At 39.1% G+C, this 22,619-nt stretch overlaps 2 protein-coding genes across 4 annotated transcripts; one reads left to right on the top strand and one right to left on the bottom strand.

Annotated features, from left to right (window-relative positions):
• The first annotated feature begins 121 nt into the window (after positions 1-121).
• LOC126366857 (D-2-hydroxyglutarate dehydrogenase, mitochondrial) lies at positions 122-14,630 on the top strand. 3 transcript variants are annotated; one of them, XM_050010185.1, is made up of 10 exons: positions 122-342; positions 622-769; positions 895-1,092; positions 1,691-1,884; positions 2,514-2,682; positions 3,065-3,194; positions 3,509-3,665; positions 4,442-4,607; positions 8,712-8,797; positions 14,318-14,630. In XM_050010185.1, exons 1-10 carry the CDS (start codon positions 235-237, stop codon positions 14,489-14,491), a joined length of 1,530 nt encoding a protein of 509 aa, XP_049866142.1. In that variant the 5' UTR covers positions 122-234; the 3' UTR covers positions 14,492-14,630. The 3 variants fall into 3 exon arrangements, with proteins under 3 accessions (XP_049866142.1, XP_049866143.1, XP_049866144.1); XM_050010187.1 differs by lacking the exons at positions 122-342; positions 622-769; positions 895-1,092; ... (4 more) ...; positions 4,442-4,607; positions 8,712-8,797 and adding exons at positions 8,978-9,738; positions 9,992-10,114; positions 10,537-10,684; ... (4 more) ...; positions 13,211-13,367; positions 13,862-14,024 and having other exon boundaries at positions 14,232-14,630; XM_050010186.1 differs by lacking the exons at positions 2,514-2,682; positions 3,065-3,194; positions 3,509-3,665; positions 4,442-4,607; positions 8,712-8,797 and adding exons at positions 12,435-12,603; positions 12,875-13,004; positions 13,211-13,367; positions 13,862-14,024 and having other exon boundaries at positions 125-342; positions 14,232-14,630.
• Positions 14,621-22,084, bottom strand: LOC126366860 (polyadenylate-binding protein-interacting protein 1). Its single transcript, XM_050010190.1, has 8 exons — positions 21,773-22,084; positions 21,269-21,486; positions 20,853-21,005; positions 20,167-20,385; positions 18,571-18,675; positions 17,177-17,369; positions 16,695-16,827; positions 14,621-16,419 (listed from the first exon to the last, which is right to left on the bottom strand). Exons 1-8 carry the CDS (start codon positions 21,882-21,884, stop codon positions 16,320-16,322), a joined length of 1,233 nt encoding a protein of 410 aa, XP_049866147.1. The 5' UTR covers positions 21,885-22,084; the 3' UTR covers positions 14,621-16,319.
• Between the last annotated feature and the right edge of the window lie 535 nt (positions 22,085-22,619).

Below are 22,619 nucleotides of genomic sequence, written 5' to 3'. Positions count from 1 at the left end.
CAATCTAAGCTTACAATTGACTTACAACAAGTCACAACACTATTTGACAGCAGTAACATATTTTATTTGTCTCTGTCTTATTCATCAAATATCGTATATGACTTTCCTTTTCTATCACAATCGTACGTAAGTTGTTATCAAAAATTGTCAGAAAAGTTATGAGCGAGATGAAAAGTTCTTCACTTCTTTGATAAAAGATTTCTATAGTTTGAGCTTACTTCGCTTTTTCAAATAATGATAAATATGTATAATTCTGGATTATCTATTGTAAGGTACCTAGCTAAATCTAATATAATTGTACAAGGTAGATACGCATCTCAAGCTTTGCCGCAGCTTTCTTCCGTAAGTTGACTTATTTATTAGGTACTCTTTGTTTGATAAACACTGTTATTTGACTAGATTATTCATAATTTAATATGATGTATATTTAGCGTAGTGCGCCTCCTATAGTACCTACTATCACTGATATCTCTAAATAATGGTAGTGAGGCCAGGGCATTGCTAGACATAGGCTTTCCTTATCTATGTCACTTAAAAAATTGTTTGGGAAACTTTGTAATTTTGAAAACTATCTACATGGTTAGTAGTGATAGAAAATATGGTTAACACTTTCTTTTTTAGGAGAAGTATGATGTAAAGAGGAAAAACTTTGGCACAGTGCAAGCTGCGGATATAAATTATTTTAAGTCAATACTTAGTGAACAGCGAGTTGTGACTGATGAGAGTGATGTTCTGCCTTTCAACATTGATTGGATTAAAAATTGCAGAGGTACAAATCATACAATATTATAAATAAGTTATTGTGTGTGTCACTGCATGATCAATAGTCAAAAAAATTAAAACAATATGGTTTAAATACTTTTTACATTTACATTCAACAATGTTCAATTGCAGGTCAATCAAAAGTAGTTTTAAAACCAAAAACAACTGAGGAGGTATCTAAGATACTAGCATATTGCAATGAGAAGAGACTGGCTGTATGTCCTCAGGGAGGCAACACTGGTCTAGTGGGAGGTTCAGTCCCTGTCTTTGACGAGATAGTACTCAGCTTCATGCTGATGAACAAAATCATCAGCTTAGATGAAATATCAGGTAACTTTGTTGATAGTACTGTAGGTAACAATAGAATTAGAGACTGTATTAACTACAATGATTAACTGGATGTATTATTTACGTGATTGTAGTAATAACATGAAGCAGGAGCATTTCCAGCTTTTATGTCAGGGGGGTCACCAGGTTGTAGACAGTCTGTCTACATAGAAAATGAGATAAAATTGCTATAGCCACCCAATTGTAGTACCACTGGTAGTAACACAGGCAAAAAACGGACCCAACTTGTTGCCATGGGGGAGGGGGGGGGGATGCATGACCCCTCCTCCCTGGATCCGTTGAAAATATTTAAGAAGGAAGTTTTTGATAAGGAGAAAAGTCAATGGCTTTTACACAAATCACCTAATCATAAAAGTTTTTATGTATTAACTGCAATCCCAAACTCCTTAAAATTGTTAGTATGCAGATAGATATTACAGACAGATCTTGTGCCTGAAGCAACCTATTCTATTTTGATGAGTCCTCATCAAATTCATCTAAAAAGCAATATTGATATTTGACATTTGTTTACATTGCGCACTTACTTTCAAAATTGCTTTGATGTGGCCTTTTTAACCCCCCTGAAATGATGTAACAACAGGTGCGTTAGTCTGCGAAGCGGGATGTATCCTAGAGAATGTGGACAATTATGTACGGAACCACAATCTGATAATGCCACTAGACTTGGGTGCGAAGGGCACGTGTCATGTCGGCGGCAACGTCAGCACCAACGCTGGGGGCTTGCGGCTGCTGCGGTATGGGAACCTGCACGGATCCCTCTTAGGAATAGAAGCTGTGAGTTGCATCTGCAATAATTATCCATTTTTATCATGAAACCTTTCACGAAACTTAAAAAAAAAACCAAATATTTTGTCAACATAGCTCAAAAAAATTCTACAAACCTCACTATTTGTAAGTAGTTCTAGCGTTGATCTTGCGTGTTACTTGTAGCCATAAAAATTATGAACGGTGTGGTGGATGGTACCATTTTCTACTATACTCAAAGCATAATTTAATCTAAACATAATAGCCAACCACAAGTAACTAAATCAGGCCATTTTTCGCTGCTCTACATTGTCACCTTTATTGGTTACCTACAAGTTAATAGAGAATGTTGTGAGTTCAGCTAATAATAATAATCTTAATTTTTGTTACACTTATTTTTTTTGTTATATTATTCAATAATACACACTGCACAACATAACCTAACGACTATAATTCCCAGTTGGAGTGGTGAGACATACATCTATAACCTTCGCGTGATGAACTTCTAAGTCACGCTTCACTGAACTTATAGTTAGACCAGCGTGTGAGGTGGTATGCCGTGCCGTCTATGATGCTCGGCAGCTAGTTGTTAGTGAAAATTTTACGTTAAATAATACTTATTACAGTTTCGAATTTAGACGCCTTAATAATTTCTCCAGGTGAAAGCAGACGGGACGGTGATCGACTGCCTGCGGTCACTGAAGAAGGACAACACGGGGTACCACCTGAAGCACCTGTTCGTGGGCTCCGAGGGCACTCTCGGCATCGTCACCAAGCTCGCTATACACTGCCCCGTGCTGCCCAAAGCTGTTACTTTAGGGTTCTTTGGTAAGCTGGCTGTTAGACTCCTCGTGGCGGAAATTTCCTCATCAGTTTAGTAGTTCTACTCCAGTCTCAAACCAACACTTTTGGAAGGAAGCTTATTTATGTTTTCGTTCATTTAGTTTTTTATTAATCTTCCTAAAGCGTGGTTGGTGGGGACCCAAAGGAAGTAAAACTAATTTAATATGCTTATTTTCTCGTGGAATCGATTCATCATTAATTTAACAGCCACGCCCAAGTCGGTGTACCATTCTCCATGCTACTTTTTTAGGGAAAAATAAGTGGTTTCCCTCTTGCCTTTCGCCCCGCAGTATTCGAATCGATTCGTGGAATCGATTAATCTGCTCTAAATTAATTATTAAACCAATTAAAACAATTATATTTGTAGGTGTGGAGAACTTTGACAATGTACTGAAACTGTACAGAAGCGCGAAAGCGTCTCTTGGAGAAATTTTATCAGCGTTTGAGATGGCGGACCGAGAAGCTATCACCTCCACCTCTAAGAACCTAAAGCTACCGTAAGCAGCTTGTCTGATCTTTTAATGATTATATTATATAAATTCACACAATTATTAAAAAGCAATATAAACATAAGTATGACTTATAAACAGACACCTCTTCCAACGCGTCACATCGAGGCAAGGTATCCAACAAGCTGGCAGCAAGAGTATCTGTTCTTGAAGAAATATGAATATATTTGAAAAGCATAAACGTAGGTATAACATCATATCTGAACAAAACTCGTAGCGACGCGATAACTAGATAAAGGTTTATTGTTGAATACAAAAATAATTTGGAATAGATTCAAGACTAACATTTACTTTTGTTTCAGAAATCCACTGTCGGAATATCCGTTCTACGTTCTGCTAGAAACCCACGGAAGTGACGAAGAGCACGACGCTGATAAACTAAACAGATTCTTGAACAAGGAGATGGATAGCGGACTCATATTGGATGGTACCGTCACTTCCGAGCCTGCTAAGATGCAGGTATGATGTTAAATAGGCTGTAAGCTACTTAAAAAAAAATTCAAAAGTTTAATTACGGGCGCCGTGGTAGCCCAGTTGCGCTTACGCTTGACTATCGCTGTGAGATCGCAGGTTCCAATCCCAGCACGGGCCAAATACAATGATTTTCGAATTTGCTTTTGAATTCATATTTGGATCATAAATGATGATCACGTGTTCAACGGTGAAGAAAAAAAGTGAGAATTGCATCGTGGTTTTCCCTTCGCGGGGTGGAAGGTCAGACAAGCAGTCACTTCTGTAAACAACCGAACGTATCAAATCTTCAGGTCAGGTAAGCGGATCCTGTGCTAACGGAATAACGACATGGAGATGATCCAACAATTTAATTAGATTTCTATAGAACCACATATTTAAAATTGACAATCACGTTAGCAATCCTTATTCCGACTAGTGTAAGGGTATAAATAAAACATTGCATGCAGTAGCGGCCCTAGCAAAATATGTACGTGGCAGGCGTGCCCAATCTGCCTAAGGCTGCGTAGTAGATTCCCCCCCCCCCCCCCCAAAAAAAAAAAACGGCGCCCGGTACGATCGCCGTTCGCACCGCCGTAGGGCCGCTACTGATTGCATGTGTGCCTAATACAGATGTATACTCCACAACTTACTACAAAATTCCGAAAAGCCGACGTCCCTTTAGTAACTTTGATATTATGATGAATAGCTCCAACCTTCTCTCTTCACATTTTGAAGCTTACCGGTGATAAGCCGTTAAATAATGATGAGCCGTTTCTTTATAGACCATTTGGAATCTTCGCGAAAGTATAGCAGGCGCTGGGTTGTTGGACGGCTATATTTTCAAGTACGATGTATCGATACCCATTGTGAAGTACTACGATTTGGTTCCGTTACTGCGCCAGCGACTTGGCAGTAAAGCTACAAGAGTTTATGGATATGGACATATCGGTAAGTGGATGACTTTTTACTATTTTTCCACTGCCGACTTGGGAGATGGGATGACTGGTCCATTTTATTACTCTACAAGCAGAGACGATGAGTATTTTATTTTTATTTTATCTTATTTGTTACATTGATTACCCGATTGTCCGAAGGTAATACGATCACCTATGATCGCTTCGCAAAGCATAACGTGCCGTTGGTCCCGGATACTACTTAATGGTGTAAGTTCGTAGTCGTTACATGAGCCATGCCAGGGAATTTTTGCAGCTCAACAATAACCTTGACAGGGTTGATGTGGTTGATTACCCACCTCACAACAGTCACAACCCACACAATATAATACGATTTGATAAATTTTATATATTATGTTATAAGACACCTAGAAGGACGCATATTGTCCAAATTGGATATGTCCTTAGAAATGGTTCAGTACGATCTACTCTGAACCGGCGTGCGCGTCTGAAACGACTGATAAATGTGAAGGAAGCAAGAGAAGTATGTCAGGATCGAAGCAAATAGAGTTCCATAGTCTCTGTGTTATAAGTGTGTGTTATAATTTGGCATTTGGCAGAATTCTGGATCTTGTTCTGGCAAATGATAATATAGTTACTGTCAGTGACTGTGCTAGTAACTCATTGGTTCCGATTGACGATGAGCACGGTGCTCTGTTGTTGTGTCTTGACTTTAGTTACCTTACCCCGCTCGATCGTGCCAGTACCAAGAAGTATATGTTTGATGACGGCGATTACGTTTCCATCAATAAAGAACTAGGTGAAATGGATTGGAGTAATGAATTTTCTTGCAAAAATCTCGATGAGTGCGTGGATCATTTTTACGATGTTTTTACCCACCTTAGGAATAAATATGTCCCTTGTAAGGCGATCAAAACTGATTCGTACCCAAAATGGTATTCCAAAGCTCTGAAAAAGTCAATTAGGGAAAAGTTCAAGTACCTCCGCAAGTTTAAAAAATACGGCAATCGCTCAGACCAAGCATCGTATAATATATTGAGGGACCGCGTTCGTTATCTCGAATCTGTATGCTACAACAATTATATCGAACTCGTCGAGAATTCTATCGAAACAAACCCGCGCTGCTTTTGGAGGTTCATGAACTCTAAATCGAATTCAGTGCCTTGCAGTCTTAAACTCGGGAATAATACCTATAATGATGGAAACTCAATCACCTCTGGCTTTTCAGATTATTTCCGTTCTACTTTTTTGGATTCCACAACCAGTCCAATAACATATCGCTTAAGCTTTGAGGACACAGTGTCCACTGCCAGCTCATCTACTTCTGACATTTCTTCTATCGAAGTTGATGTTGATATGGTTACTAAGCTGCTGTCTAAGCTCGATGCCAGTAAATCTGCAGGGCCTGACTACCTGCCTGCCCGTTTCTTGATTAATTGCGCTAAAACTATATCTGTTCCTCTAGCCTTGCTATTTAGGAAATCGTTCGATTCCGGCATAGTACCAACTCTCTGGAAACAGGCTTTTGTTACTCCCGTCCATAAAAAGGGCCTTAAGTTTGTGTAGTGTGACATAATTGGTTGAATAAATGATTTTTCTTTCTTTCTTTCTTTCTTTCAAAACTGACATAGCCAATTACCGACCGATATCTAAATTGTGTATTGTCTCGAAGGTGATGGAGAAGCTGGTATATGAACAGTTGTACCCGGTGCTGAAGCACTCGTTTAGTGAATCTCAGCACGGTTTCTTAAAGGGGCGGTCCACAGTATCTAACCTTATTCTGTTAAATGATGCGGTAACTGAGGCAATGGATAATGGAGATCAGGTCGATGTCATTTACACTGATTATAGCAAAGCCTTTGATCGGATCCAGCATGATTTACTTCTAGCCAAGTTGTCTAAGGTCGGCATAAGAGGAAACCTTCTACGGTGGTTCTCTTCCTACATTGATAATCGGTCACAGGCTGTAGTCGTTAACAATTACATTTCTAGCTGGATTGTTATACCCAGCGGCGTGCCTCAAGGCTCCCTTCTGGGGCCATTGCTGTTTATTATCTTTGTGAATGACATCGACCACTGCTTCCACTCCTCGCAGCTACTCTGTTTTGCTGATGACATGAAAATATTCGCCCGCATCTCATCGATTGCTGACGCTGAGGCGCTCCAGTCGGATCTTTCTCGTTTGGAGGATTACTGTTCAAATCATCTGCTCGACTTGAATCCTGTTAAGTGTAGTATAGTAACATATACTCGCAAACATAACCCAATTAATTTCCACTACACTCTTAAGGGTGAAATTCTTGAGAGAAACAAGCTAGTACGAGATCTTGGAGTGTTTCACGACAGTAAGCTGATGTTTGACGCCCACATTGAGAAAATTACTGCTAAGGCGTATAAAGCACTTGGGTTTGTGATGCGTTCATCAAAAGACTTCGTCAAAATTAAAACGTTTAAGATACTGTACTGTACCTTTGTGCGCAGTAACTTGGAGTATGCGTCGCAGATCTGGAATCCTATGTACCAAAAATACATCCATCAAATTGAGAACATACAAAAGAAGTTTGTGCGTTATGTTTGCTACCGGTTTAAACAGCGATATTCATCTAGTATGTATTTGGATATGTGCAGGAGATTTCATTTGCTCCCTCTCGAGAAACGACGGGAAATAGCAGACTTGATTTACTTGTTAAAAATAACTACTGGTGTTGTTGATTGTCCAAGCCTGCTATCAAAAATATATATTAAGCCCCCTTATAGAAGTCTGCGTCACAATAATTTGATTTTTCTTCCGCGCGCTACTACTAACTATCGGCAGAATACTTATATTTGGCGAGCCGCAAATAGTTTTAATAACCTATGCGCTACAACTGAATTAGATTTGTTCAACACTGGTTGTGAGGCAGCGAGACGTGAGATTATAGTCCGGCAATCTCGTGCGCGACCCTCCTGCGGGGCGACAGACGGTGGCGGGGACGGGGTAGCGCGTCATCCTTTTGACATTCTAGAACACGGCTGCACACGTAGAGAAGTGTGCCAGGATAAATCTTGCAATAAGTTGTACTTACTTGTGACGTAATATATGTAGGAGTGAATAAAAAGATAGAACTATTTTATTTTATTTTTATTATTATGCTTGAGGACCAATTATTAGGAAAACTAAAATATTAATAGATTGTTTTATTATAAATCAATTTCCATATCGCTTTCATTTTCACTCTCCGTTTGATATTCTTCGTCACTTCTCTTTGATTTCTCCGTGTTTTGCTCATTAATTATTTATGTACAACCTCCTTAAGTTGTCTTGAGATAGCCTTATTCATCCTCAGATATTAATCTCGTGTGCGTCGCCCTCAAAGTAGTACAAATTATCAAGCACGTGTTGCCGCTTCGGCTGCGCGGCCGAGACTGCCGTACTTGACGCGCAGATGCACGCGTTTCCCTTCCCCGCTACACCACCTGCTACCCGCTGACATCTTAGCTACCCCGTCCCCGCCACCGTCTGTCGCCCCGCAGGAGGGTCGCGCACGAGATTGCCGGACTATAGCAAGCAATTCTTTAACCTGTAGCATAGAATAAATAGTAGTGTATCTAGGTTGAATGACGCGTGCATTGTGAGTGTAGCCTTTTTGTACATTTTGTGTTTTTGAGACAGTAATGGTTAACTGCTGACTGTGTTATTATGCCTAGTGTAATGTGCATTAGTGCAAACCTTTTTGTTTGTTTTTTTTTTTTCAATTTGCTATCTGCGAGGAACTATAATTGGCTTTCTGTTTTTACCATAAGTTGCTACTAAATTAATTATAGCTGTTGTTTCTCCGAACATTAAATAAATAAATAAATAAATAAATAAATAAGACAATAAAAAAGTTAAAAATGTAATCATTCGAATATAAGGCTACAATTATGTATTTTCCGTTTTACTTTCCATTTACCCCTCCGGTTGATTGAAGACAGGCCTGTGTCCAGCAATAGGATGTATTTAAGGGCTATTTATGTTATGAATACTTTCCGTAATTAGAATCTACACATAACATAAACAGCCTATATACGTCCCACTGCTGGGCAAAGAATTAGAATCTAATAATAAATTATGTAGCGTGCGCCATCAGGATAAATAATAGACATAGTTTTCACCCAGGCGACGGCAACATTCACATCAACGTGACGGTACCAGAGTACAACAAGGAGGTTTCATCTCTCTTGGAGCCGTTTATATTCGAGGAGGTATCCAAGCTGCAGGGCTCGGTGTCGGCGGAGCACGGCATCGGGTTCCGCAAGCCGCAGTACATCCACTACAGCAAGGACCGCAGCGCGCTAGGACTGATGCGCGACCTCAAGACGCTCATGGACCCCAACGGAATACTCAACCCGTACAAAGTCTTACCCGACGTTTAAGTAATAGTTTTTTATTATTATAACTTTTTGCTCATAGCATTATAATGGAGAGGATATTTTGTACAATATGTTTTTAGTGTATTTTTTATATATTATTTATATATTCGAAAAATCTGTCAATTTCCTGTAAATATTGGCTACATCCACGCTATGATCCACCAACCTAGCCGCAAAACACCTCCACCAACCCGCTGTGGAGCAGGGTGGTGGAGATACCTCCTCCGATTGTTTAAGGGGAGGCCTGTGCCAACGGTGGGACGTACATAGGCTGTTAATGTTTTGTTATTGGCTACATGTATACATAATTAAAACACATAATAACGGGTTCTTACCGCGTTTAAAGCAGATATTAGACACCCGATATTTTTACACTGTTGCAAGTGCCATGATTGTTATTATGTGTTTTAATTATGATAATAACCGCGTAAACTTAAAACAATACATGTATACAGTTGTAGTTACCATCGAATAACCAATATAATTATAATAATTATTATTTTTTATAAAATTTGTTAACTATTTTTAAAGTTTAAATGTACATATTCAATTAAAAACTAAAAATAAGACGCTGGAGTATTGTTTTTATACGCCACTGTGATAGATAAGTGATAAGGTAACCTTTAATACCCCATCTTGTTTGGCGTTTGTTTATCTATAAACGATAAACACACAAGTCAAGCTGCAGCGGCCGGTCAGTGATACATTGTTACTAAAGTTGTCTCAGACAAGATATGGCTACATAACGAATACTTCTATACTTGATCAAATAGGTAAGGGATTCAATAATGAAATTGTTAAGTACATGTTTATTTAGTGGGTTTTTTTATTAATATAAAAAGGCATACAAAATATGAAATTTTATAGTTTTCAATAAATGCATCAACTTTTTGAATTTCAATTTTATAGTACTCGTTCGGTAGATCTCGTGTAAATAACGTATCATCTGATAAAACAGATAACTAATTACACTACAAATGAAATGACAAATAGTGAATGATACTAATTAAACGAAATTTATTTCAGTTGACTGTGTTATTTCGTCGTTAAATGATGTTAAAATCTGCTCTGTTGTTAGTAAGATGTGCAAAGAAACATGTTTGGGATCAAGTTAGATTCTCATCACAAGCATTGTCACAGCTTTCTTCGGTAAGAACTTACTTTTTTAAGCACTTTCCATTTACTATTTACACTAGGAGAGTCAGGAAAAAAAGGAGACCTTTGCCAAGCTGTGGGACACTTCAGACTAGAAAAGTCAAAATTAGAAAGTAAAATTAAGCCACTAGCCAAAACACCGTAGAAAAGTTCTATTAGAATATTATTTACCAATTTATATATAGATACCTATTATGCCACGCTTCAAGGAAAATAACAGTAATTTGCTTATATACATATATCCGTCGAATTATATTAATTAATTCATAGAATAGAATCGCTTCTAAAGAAACGCTTGATTTTATCTGTACGATGTTCAAAGTCGTTAGTTTGGGCATCTACATAATGACTGAGTCTCTTAAGTATGTTTATCTCTCATAAATTCATAAAGTGATAATTATGGTGGTTATTTTCAGGAAAAGTACAATGTCACTAGGAAAGATTTTGCAACGTTGCAGTCGACAGACGTGAACTTCTTTAAATCCGTACTCAGTGATGATAGAGTGTTAACGGATGAGAACGATGTGTTGCCCTTCAACATCGATTGGTTGAAGAACTGTAGAGGTAGAGCTTTTGTTGAGTTTCGAAAAACTTTCCTTTTTGAACTTTGACTCCCTAAAATACATGACATGTATACGACGTGTGTCGCGAGTTTCGAGAGAGTATAAAAAATGAAAGCGGTATATAAAGCGAAGGTTCATGGTAGGGCTGGCGGAGGAAGACCTAGAAGGACGTACATTGACCAAATTGGAGATGTCCTTAGAAAAGGTTTAGTACGATCTACCCTGAACCGGCGTAGGTGAATGAAACTATTTATAAATTTGGAGGGAGCAAAAGAAGTGTCAGGATCGAAGCAAATGGAATCTCTGGTTACCCCGGTGGGATGGGAAATAGACGTGAGTTTATGTATGTATGTTCAGAGAGTATTGAAAAGCGGGAATAGTCGATCGCGGCGTGGGATTTTGAACGAACTTAGCAATCTAAGGAAACTGTAAACATAATCCCACCACTGCTTTCCCGACTCTGTCTGCATCAAACTTAAGAGTTATTGTACCGTACAATTAAAACTCCTTCAAGTATCCTTAAAGAAAATGTATTTTGGTTATTTCTACCATAAATTACATTCATCATTAAGTTACGGCAGTCCAGAAAGAATCTATCATTCGAATAGAATAAAAATAAAACTCATCGGGCTCCCTACTTAACAATCTTTACCCAAAATATACAAGGCTTATCTACTTTACTTCTTCACCAAGACCAACATTTTAGGCCAATCGAAGATGGTGTTAAAGCCGAAAACCACTCGGGAAGTGTCTCAGATCCTTTCATACTGCAACAAGCGGCGCCTGGCGATATGTCCGCAGGGAGGCAACACCGGCGTCGTCGGCGCTTCTGTCCCTGTCTTCGACGAGATCATACTCAACATGGGACTCATGAATAAAATCATCAGTTTGGATGATATATCTGGTAAGCTTGCCTGTTGAATAGCAACATTTGGAGTGGTCCCATCCCGCGTAACTGGATGTTTATGACTGGTTGTCGACTTCGTGTCAGAGTGGGTGCAAGTTGTCCCTATGGTTCTACTCACCTCAATAGGAATCATAGGTGTGACTTATTCTTATCTATTCTGGATTTCTGCCAGGCGGTGTCCTGTCCCTACCCGATCGCGACGCCACCTATGGGTCCAATTATGAAAAAAACTATCTAAGCTATCGAGGGACCCACTATACGTACAAACACGTAAAAAACACACTCAAATTGAACTTAATTAAGGAAGAAGACTCAATAATTATTTTTTTATAAACAGGTGCTTTAGTCTGTGAAACCGGGTGTATCCTGGAGGTGTTAGATAAGCATGTCCAGGAACATGGCCTCATCATGCCTCTGGATCTGGGTGCTAAAGGCTCGTGCCACATCGGGGGCAACATCAACACCAACGCCGGTGGTCAACGACTGATCCGCTACGGCAACTTGCACGGGTCGCTTTTGGGAATTGAAGCTGTGAGTTTTGAATGCAATTCTATGTTTACACTAGCCCAAACATCCGCATTACCACTCTCTAAAAGAAACAGGGTTTGCAAAAGACACTTATTTGTTTGGTTCTATGTTGGACTGTGAATAAAGAGCATAGATCGTGGTCAAATGCTTATCTTCCAGAGTATGTCCTAAAAGTTTTACAGAGAGATTATGTCTTCTCTGAAGACCAGACGGTTCATTCATTCATATCAAGTGATCGCTAATGAGAAAGATTACAGTCGTGAGTTTATGATTGCGTGTAGGATTACTGATCTGGTGTCTTACTGGTAATGGCTAGGTGAAAGCAGACGGGACGGTGATCGACTGCCTGCGGTCACTGAAGAAGGACAACACGGGGTACCACCTGAAGCACCTGTTCGTGGGCTCCGAGGGCACTCTCGGCATCGTCACCAAGCTCGCTATACACTGTCCCGTGCTGCCCAAAGCTGTCACTGTTGGATTCTTCGGTACGGTTTCAGTTTGAAAAATTATTTTCTTTCAATATGCCTTAAGGCGCCCATATTTAGGTTGGTCCACAACCGGTTGGTTGGTTGGCTATTTGGTCCACATGAACAGCTTTTTTAGTCCATCGAAATTATTTTTGTTGTACTTTGAGTACCATTTTCAAATATCTCCCAAATAGGTAACTACATCGTATATCTTCTTATACCATTCACGCAGTGATCACTCTTTGATTGTAGACACAAAACAAAGGATAAACGATCGAGTCAATTTCAGGCTTAGAAAACTTCGACAATGTTTTGAAACTTTTCAAGAGTGCGAAATCATCACTTGGCGAAATATTATCAGCTTATGAAATGATGGATAACGAGTCGATTAGAGGCACCTTGAGGAATATGAAACTAACGTAAGTACAAGCATAAAGAAAAATACTACACTACAAGTAAATTTTCAGAAAATATTGCTACCTAACTGAGAAGACCGAAACAGATGGAGTAAGATCGTATGAGAGATTCAGAAGGGAGGTAACGGAACAACTGATAAGAAAAACATTATAATCATGACGATTGATTAGAATACTCAACATTGGAAACAAAATTGTAAATGTTACAGGAGTCCAATCCCTGAGTATCCATTCTACGTACTAATGGAGACACACGGCAGCGATGCGGACCACGACACCGAGAAAGTGAACAGATTCCTCTCTAAGGAAATGGATACCGGCTTGATACTCAACGGTACCGTCGCCACTGAACCCGGTAAAATCCAGGTAAATGCTAACTTAGTACCAACTACATAGACAACGATTACACACGTGGGATTTACCATTTTTGTGGTAGCACTAATGCTTGCTGCGCGGGTTCTAATTCGGTCTCATGAGGGTTGAAGTGCGCGTTCTCATCTCGTCGATTCTGCCGCGTGCGGTAACTCTTTCCCGCTCTAGCAAATGACAGTTGTGAGTAAAAGAAAAGGATAGAAATAAAGAAAAGTACGATGTGGTGAGGTCAGATGTAGTTCAAAGCCTAACTGTAAACAAAATCCCTCGTCCGCTTTCGAGTAAAAAACGTACAGATACTTTATATTAAAATCCCACATTGACGTGGACGTACGTTTTTCGTATTTGACCTACAGGCAGGATTATCGCCAAAATAATTCATAGTCATCCTACCGTGCTATTTAATATATTAACACAAAGGACAATTAGTTTATGCATATTTACTATGCACTTACCACGTACGATAGGATAATATATCTAATTTGCAGGCAATTTGGAAAATTCGAGAAAGTATACCCGCGGCGTGTATGATGGACGGCTACGTGTTTTGCTACGACGTGTCTCTGCCGTTGGCTAACTACTACCAGCTGGTGCCTATGTTACGAGAACGGCTCGGCTCCAACGCCTCTGTTATTGGGTTTGGACATATTGGTGAGTATTGCGACAAGTTGTCATCACTGGTCGTATTTCAGTGTTGCTATGTCTTCGTTTTTAGTATTGGCATCTAGCGGATAGCTAATTATAGGTGGATGTGTCATGTTTGCTTTTCTCTTCAATTTCCAAATTATATGATTCTCGTATATTCCCGCGCAAGTTTACTAAATTATGCTTATGCTGCTGCACATTTAATTTTTTTAGGAGACGGCAATATCCATATCAACGTCACTATCTCTGATTTCGACAAGGAAGTTCTAGGTGTTTTGGAGCCGTTTATATTCGAGGAGGTGTCCAAGCTGCAGGGCTCGGTGTCGGCGGAGCACGGCATCGGGTTCCGCAAGCCGCAGTACATCCACTACAGCAAGGACCGCAGCGCGCTAGGACTGATGCGCGACCTCAAGACGCTCATGGACCCCAACGGAATACTCAACCCGTACAAAGTCCTACCGGATGATGTTTAAATCTATCTCGAGTCTCATCCGTCATTTCAGGCTATAATTGCTTTGTACCTAACAATATCAAATGATGTGATTATCATTACCAGAGAGAAGGAAAAATGGCAGGTGATCATGTTTAAAATAAAACAATAATTTATTTAAATGACTTTTATTAAAATATCCATTTATTCTTATAACATTCATAATATCACTGCAACAAAAATACAATGAAATATTACAAACATTTTCCTAATTGCTTTGAAAATAAATTAATCCAGTATTGCATAAATATAATTCAAAAATGGTGTTCAGTTATTAGCACATTATTAACAGTTTGAATATCTTAATATATAACCTGTAAATATATCTTATTATTGCTTGTGTGTGAAACATTCTGGCCGAATTATATTATTCAGCAATTAGGTCACTGATTAAAATCCTTCTTTCACTCAAGGCAACGATCATTCCCACTCATTTCAGATAGGCAAAAATCACATAACAAAGTTCAACATAAATGTAACAAATTTGGCATTTTAATCTTACAAGATTATGGATAGTAATTGCAAAAACGAACAAACAATGTAAAACGACATTTGTGTGTATGAAAATGTGATTGAATGTATCCAAATTTGTGCAGAAGAAAACTAACACGTAAACTACACAAATCTCCATAGCTTGTTCGAAGGAATCTTGCTTATTTGTAGCAGGTTATTGCCAGAAAAAGGATGATATCAAATTATTCATTATATCATTAAAATATATTTATCAGCCTTCTAATAATGCATTTAGAATGATCGATATATATTTTGTAAATGGAATGGATTTTTATTGTATTTTTGTTTCATAATCCAAGAAAAAAGAAAGATCCACAGGAAAGATTAAAAAAGTAGATGTTGTCAAGAATAAAAAGAGAGAATTAATGGAGAAATCCTGAGATCACTAAACATTATTATTACATTGACGAAATGTAAACAAGAAGCAATGGCTCCTAGTATGGCCTTCAATTTAACAGTGGTGGGAGCTACTACTAAACTACATATACACAAAAACTAATAGACATCAAAACTAATTTCATCGATATTTTTACAACAGTCTAATATAACTAAGGGCGCAGCCGCATGGATTAAACAAAACAAACCCCTTAGTTACTTTAACCTTGTTTACATTTAGTCCATGGAGTTGTTTCGGATGCTTGTGCTATTCAGAAACGTAAAGAGCGTGTAGCGTTGTAGCTTTCATGGCTGTCTGTTTCTCACGTTCCATGAGAAAGAGACAAACATAAGACAAGTAATTATGTTTTTGAATACCACAGCGTGTTTACGTATAAACATAGAAATGTTAACACTGGCAAATTTATACATAAAACGAGCTGACCCACCGTAAACACGCGTCAATTTATCCTCCCGGAGCAACAGACCAATTATAATTCATAAATAGACAAATCATAAAAGTCAAATAATTATACTGAGAAGTATCTCATTAACCTTATGGACCTTAGCAGAATAATTATGTAAAATTAAAAAGCTCTTAATTTATAAATGTTCCAGAATTGAACCACTCTAAAAGAGCACCTTGTAGTGTGGTAGGCGTAAAATATTTGTCAAAATGGCCGCAACACGGTCAGCAGTGGAAGCAACTGTGAACTACCGCTCAAAAGAGTAATACTGACCTCACCAACGTTCTTCGGGCACCATTCATTTGAACTAGAAATCTCTAGAGTGATTGCAAAGTTGGTCGCATCCGAATAAATCTTTTTATCGTTTTATAATATTTTATATTTTTTTTGTATTTCATTGTCCTAAGTAGTAGAGTAGGCGAGTGGTCTGTCCCCCGCGAGGCGCCGCATGCGCGGTTATCGCTTGATCTGGTTGGACATGCGCAGGAACTCGAGGAAGCCGGCCTGCATCTCCGCGTCCATGTCCGTCTCCCAGGCGTCGTTCTCAAGTTCCTCCCTACCGAGAAAGCATATATTAGCATCACATCTGTAAGACATTATGATAGACGTAACGCCGTAATTCTTAATGCCGTAGGCGGAACTCCAACTAATCGGAAGACAACTTGCAGGTATTTTTAATTCGGAGTCATAAGATGGATATGACAAACCGTATACAGCAGATTGCGCAGATCCATCAAGTTATAAAAAACACGTTCTGGAAGATAACATGATTGTGTGTCCACCTCTAAGATACAATAGACGCAACGAGGTGAAAGATAAGGCGATGCTCACAAGATGTCGTCTTCGAGCGCCGTGTTCTTGCCGGGCGGCAGGTTGCTAGACAAGAAGGCCTGCTCCTCGGCCGTCAGCGTGTTGCCGTCCGCCAAGTAGCCCGCCTCGCCGCCGCCCTCCATGGCGCCGTTCACTGGGAAATCACAAACACAATGTCATGCGAGGTATAGGTAATACCGTAATGCCCATAACAAGGTAATGCATTGATCAAATTTTGACTCTGTTGTAACGAAACGCACCGAAAAGTAATATTGTATAAAAAATATGCTTCTTAATACTAAAAAAAAATTAAAGGCCAAGGTTCATATTTCTTCGTCCTTAACATGCTACTCGCAAATCGCGTGAGACGCGATAAATAAACCACGCTATTGGCTACGAGAGAATTAGACCGTTTCCATTAGCTCATTTGTATGCAGGAATGAGTATCTGGTAGTTATTTGTATATCACAATATAGTGTATAATGTTATAGTAGGCAACCCACCGGCTTGGTTCCTGCGGCGGTTGTCGGGCGGCTGCTGCGCGCGCGTCATGGGGTCAGGCTCGGCCATGCCCCAGCGCGCGGCTCGCAGCTGCACCACGTTGCGCACGCACGCGAGGTGCGAGCGCCGCTTCAGACGCTCGAACGCCGCGTGCATGCCCGCCGGGCAGTCCGCGTCCAGAGCTATCCCGGATAGCTGCAATGTTACAACCCGTATTAACAACTTACTATAGTAACATATTTACAGGGTATTAGTGACACCGCACCATATTCTGAGGGGATGATTCAGCTCATGATTCCGAATTAATATCAAGTAGAATTTTCACTCGCAAAAGTATGGAATTAAAAATAATTAAAAAAACAATAAAATAATTTTGCTGTGTATTCGGTAATTCGGTACTGAGTCACTAACATCCTGTATACATCAAGTGTTAACTGCACTCGTCTACACAAATCTGAGGTAAATTTAGTCGTTCACGTCTCGGACATTTAGTGAGACTTAACAGTTCAATTTGTCAAAAAAGTTAATGTGACATGGTACCAAAGTGTATACATATTAATTAATGCTCGTGACCGTACAATAAGTAACAATAAGTTACAAAATTAAACAATACAGTTTGACGGTGTTGGGACCAAGTACCGTTGAGCAGAGCAAATACATTAATGACGTGTCCTGTTCTGTAATTTTCCTGCTTCAATGTGTACCTAACGGCAACTTATCGATACTCTTACACTCGGTTCTCACGGCTTCTATTTGTATGGCGATTACGTAATTATTTGCGAGCACAATAGAAGGGCATTGCGAAATATACTACAAACCCTCTCCAATTGTATTAATTAGCCTATATTGGTCCCAATTGTTACAGACACTTCAGACCTAATTTTATTTTAAGTTATACCCGTCACTTTCATATTCGCCGAAAAGGAAAAGGACGGATGATTGACAACCGATAATTTTAAAATGAATGAATAGACCGGGCGAATAAAATAGCCATCTCGCTCATATGCAATCCGTTTGACGTGTACTGTCAACTTAAATCTGTCGGATTATTGGCCGATATAAAAATTTGGAAAAGCTTTTTAAATTTCTGCCTAACTTTGACGTGCGTTCCATAAATTTTATGCCTGTCGATTACCCGTCTCTTACCTTTTCGAAGGATAAGAAAATGATAGGTATAACTTAAAATAAACTTAAATGGTGTGTACCGGAATCAGCACCATTGTATAACTATATAAATGTTTTGCATTATACCTATAAATTTAATCACAGTTCTTTGTCGTAATCTACAAAATCTTCGAATAAACATGCGACTGTTGTTGATACGAAAATAACATCAACAAAGATACGAGTGATTATGTAATGAGTTGTTTTGATTACGTTATAGTGAGTATATTACCTTGAGAAGTTGACAGACTGCTTTGATGTTGGTTTCCTTGTCGGTGTCCAGAAGGTGGAGTAGCACTTTGCAAAGACTCTCCCCTAGGGTACGGATTCTTCCCCCCTGCAGGAAACAACAATTATATAACAATATATAGCTAATATATTGTTGTGTACATACCACCTTTTACGTTGGTCTAACAGAAAGCTCAGCGAGGTGAGCGTAATACCTAAAGACGAAAAACAAAACTGCGATTATCTTCAGTGCGAATGTTCATCACCGCTATGCACGTTACAGCTAAGAAATAAATCATCGATACACTTAGATCATCTTACGTTGGATGGACTGATTACCCCATGGGGATACAGTCGTAAGCTTATGTTATGTATGTTACATACTAAGGAATGGGTGCACATACTGTACATCTCTGCCTACACCTTCAGGGATACATGCGCGATGCATTTCGTGCACCAATAATAATAAAAGTCAAGATGTAGTTGTTTATGAGTGAAGCAGGCCGCCAAATGTGTACTTTCCTTTTCGGTTTGAGTATAATCATACAAACTTACAACTGTTCATACAAGCATACAAAAACAACTTCACTGAGTATTCAGTACATTGAATAGCTCTAGTGTTCCTCAAACCTAACAGCAATCATGCACGACATCCCTGAATATCTTCGGAATAAGCACTTTACCGAATGTTAACACAATTTTAATGAATATTTGCTCATACTCATAACGTTTGACAATAATGTTACATAGAAGTACTCTTGTGTGTATGCACCATTGAAGCTCAGTGCACAGTTTTGTTCAAGTTTGTATGCACAATTGCTCACACAAAAAACTTGCAAGTTCGGCGCAGTTTACGGCCTTATTACATTACACGATTCAACGGGCACCAAGTGTTGGGTATATTTTTTTTTTACACTACCCGATTCTGACGCATGGGAGCCGAGGACGGGTCGCGTACTGCAATAAGACCTTTAATTCAGCTTCCCGCTTCCCAGACTGGTAAAGCCTCTGTGTGCTTTCTGCTAATAGTTGAATTATAAGAACCCCAAATGTTTGGTGACATAGGTGTGTATATAGTTACATTTAATGCATTTGAAAAACAATCTCATAACTTGAGAGTCGAGACAAACTTCACGACTTCGTCATGACGTAACCTAATTGGATGTTATATGACAAATAATCAAAGTAGTAGGTAAAGATGTCGTGTAGCAATTTGTACCGATACCAATAACGACATTAAATAATAGCAGAACAGAATTTGAAATTGAGATGGTTTCTACCCGGACATGTTGTTCTGAAATAACATGCTGTACCGAAAAATGACACGTCTTAGAAATACCGCAGCTGAAAAACATTGGTTTCCATCACGCGTTGTTAAGCAGGAACCTACTATTTACATCAAAGAAAACGCATAATAAAAATAATCATCAAAATAAACATAATCATAATAAAAAAACAAAATAACATAATCATCATTTCAACCACCATCATTGTTTTTTTTTAAATGTTTTGTAACTTTTAATTCTGGTGCTTTTGTAATAACAATAACTTCTTCCTACCATTTTCTATATTTTTTTTTCTTTCATTTTTATCTTCTGACCTGATTATCCTCCAGTTGCGTGTAAATCTCGGCGAGGAACATGGCGAAGCCGCGCATGTTCTCCTCGGAAGTCTCGATGCCGCTGATGATCTTGTTCTCCTCGGCAGAGCAGCGCTCCAGCAGGCACGCGCGGAACGTAGACTCCTCCGGCGGCGCCACCGAGTCGTACATCGAGCACAGCCGCGCACCGTTGTAGCGGAAGTTGGACTCCCCGATCGACTGAACACAGAGAAAGCATGCATTCAATGTCTCTTATACACAAAACTACTAGGTACCTAAGTACCAACAAACTTATACCTCATTAAAAGTATCATTAATAATGTAAAGATAGGCATATAGTGTGAAAAGTTATTAAGTTTATTGAGGACAAAAATAACACAACAATAGTTTACAGTAGCAATTTAATAAATAGGTGTCCTATTGTACAAATAATAAACAAATCATTCTAATTTGAGAACTATGTTACATTTTGTAAAGAATTACCACACAACTCAAATGGTGAATGTACTCTATTATTTAAAAAAAAATTGTTCCGTCTACCCACTGCTCAGCATAAGCTTCTTTTTGTACCATTTACTCTGCACTTGTATGCACAAGTGCCACCACCCTTTTGTCCTACCCATTGTTATCAAAAACTTTTTTTTACTTTTTATGTTCTGTACAATGAATAACAATCAAATTCTTACCTGATTAACAATTGCTTCCACCAAGGGCCTGGTATAGCTGGCATCATGCAGTGTGGTGGCAAAAGAGTCCACCAATGGCCCGCACAGGGTATCGAACTTGCCAGGGTCGAAGGTTATCTCACACATCACCGTTATCAAGTTCGCAATGTTCTCCTATGAATGAAATAATATTTATTAACTTGTGTACTCCAACACTTGCATTGTTTTTCATAAAACATTTTCAAGGTTATTTGTTGTATTTAAATACAATACCTATCACAAATAAAACAAATATTCAATATGCTTACAAAAGACAATGTGCTAACTTCTGTGGTGTTAAATTATTGGTTAATTTATTCAATTGGAGACAACCCTACAGTTTCAGAGAGATTTTTAAAGTAACACTAGCCAGCAACACATAAGGAGAAATAACTAACCCGCATGTCCATATTCTCTGCCTCCTCCAGCGAGTACGACATGCCCTGGAAATTGTACGGGTTTTGATCCTGCGCCTGTCGGAGGCGATCTTGCACGGAGAATCTTTGAGGCCTGTATGACCCCTGATCTTGGTTGTAGGCTGGGGCAGCCTGAGGAGTGTAGTTAGGCGGGTACCATTCCTTGGCCTCCGCCGACAGAGTCGACTTAGAAGCGTCGGCTGAAAAACAAAGAAATTTGTTATCCATGCACATAAAAATTAAAGCATAAGCACACTGAGATGACCTAAAAACCTACTAAATATCTTTGGTTGCAAAATCCACCCGCGGCTCGGCCGGCTGCTTTCTGTCAAACTACGCCGACGTCATTAAAAATGAAAATCCAAACTTTCACCTGAAGACTTAATAGGAACGCAGTATAAAACTGGCCAAGTATGACGACGTCAAAGCGTGCCGGATCGGTTTCGTGAAAGTGTAGCACTGAAAACATAATCAAACAAGTGTTACCCTTTGCATCATCGCCGACGATCCTTGGCCGGCGAAGCTCCCGTGGCTGATTCTCGGGCTGCTGCCAACCGCGGCCTCTGCCCCTGGACCCCCCGACCTCTCCGTTATTCATTTCACTCTTATAGTCCTCGATAAATTATTTATGTGTGGGTTTCTTTGAATAAATTCCATAAACCGCAAGACACGCGTCCCGTGGTGGGCTACAATCGTTTTTCAGAAGAACGTCGACACGTAAACAAAGAAAAATATACTTCGGTAGCGATTTCACAGCACAACCTCCATGTTTTTGAGCGAACGAGATAGAAGTATATTTCGAAGAAGATAGGTTATGTAGGTTATAAAAAAAGGTATTTTAACGTACAACATCTCATGACGTATTCAAAAGTACCTGTTACTTTGTAATACCATAGTAGCTAGTATTTATTTTTAAATCTTGTTAAAATACGAAAGTCACATAAAAATCGAGGACTCTCTAGCAGGCAAAAATAACGACCAAGTGCGAGTCGGGCTTGTACATCGAGAGTTCCGTATCGAAAAATATCCATGTAGATCTCTAGAATCTTCGGTTTTAGAATCCTACTTTAAAATATTATCTTGTAGCATTTATTCAACTTCAATTTACCTGTTAATCGTAAACAGTAATTAGAACGACAACAGGACAGAAATACAATACATCACTGGTATCATTGGTATAGAGCTTAGTTCGAAAGAGACCAGTAGACACAGCAAATTCTAATTACGTGGATAAACGGTCGTACAGTTATCAAAGCCCTCGATATATACTGCGGGGACTAGTTATGTTTCATGCTGTACTCTTGACTATCCCAGTTGAGAACTCCGGCCAAAT

This window comes from Pectinophora gossypiella, chromosome 5 (genome assembly GCF_024362695.1).
Source record: "Pectinophora gossypiella chromosome 5, ilPecGoss1.1, whole genome shotgun sequence".
Taxonomy (NCBI): domain Eukaryota; kingdom Metazoa; phylum Arthropoda; class Insecta; order Lepidoptera; family Gelechiidae; genus Pectinophora; species Pectinophora gossypiella.
Note: the sequence above shows the minus strand (reverse complement) of the source record. Positions and strands in the feature narration are given on the sequence as shown.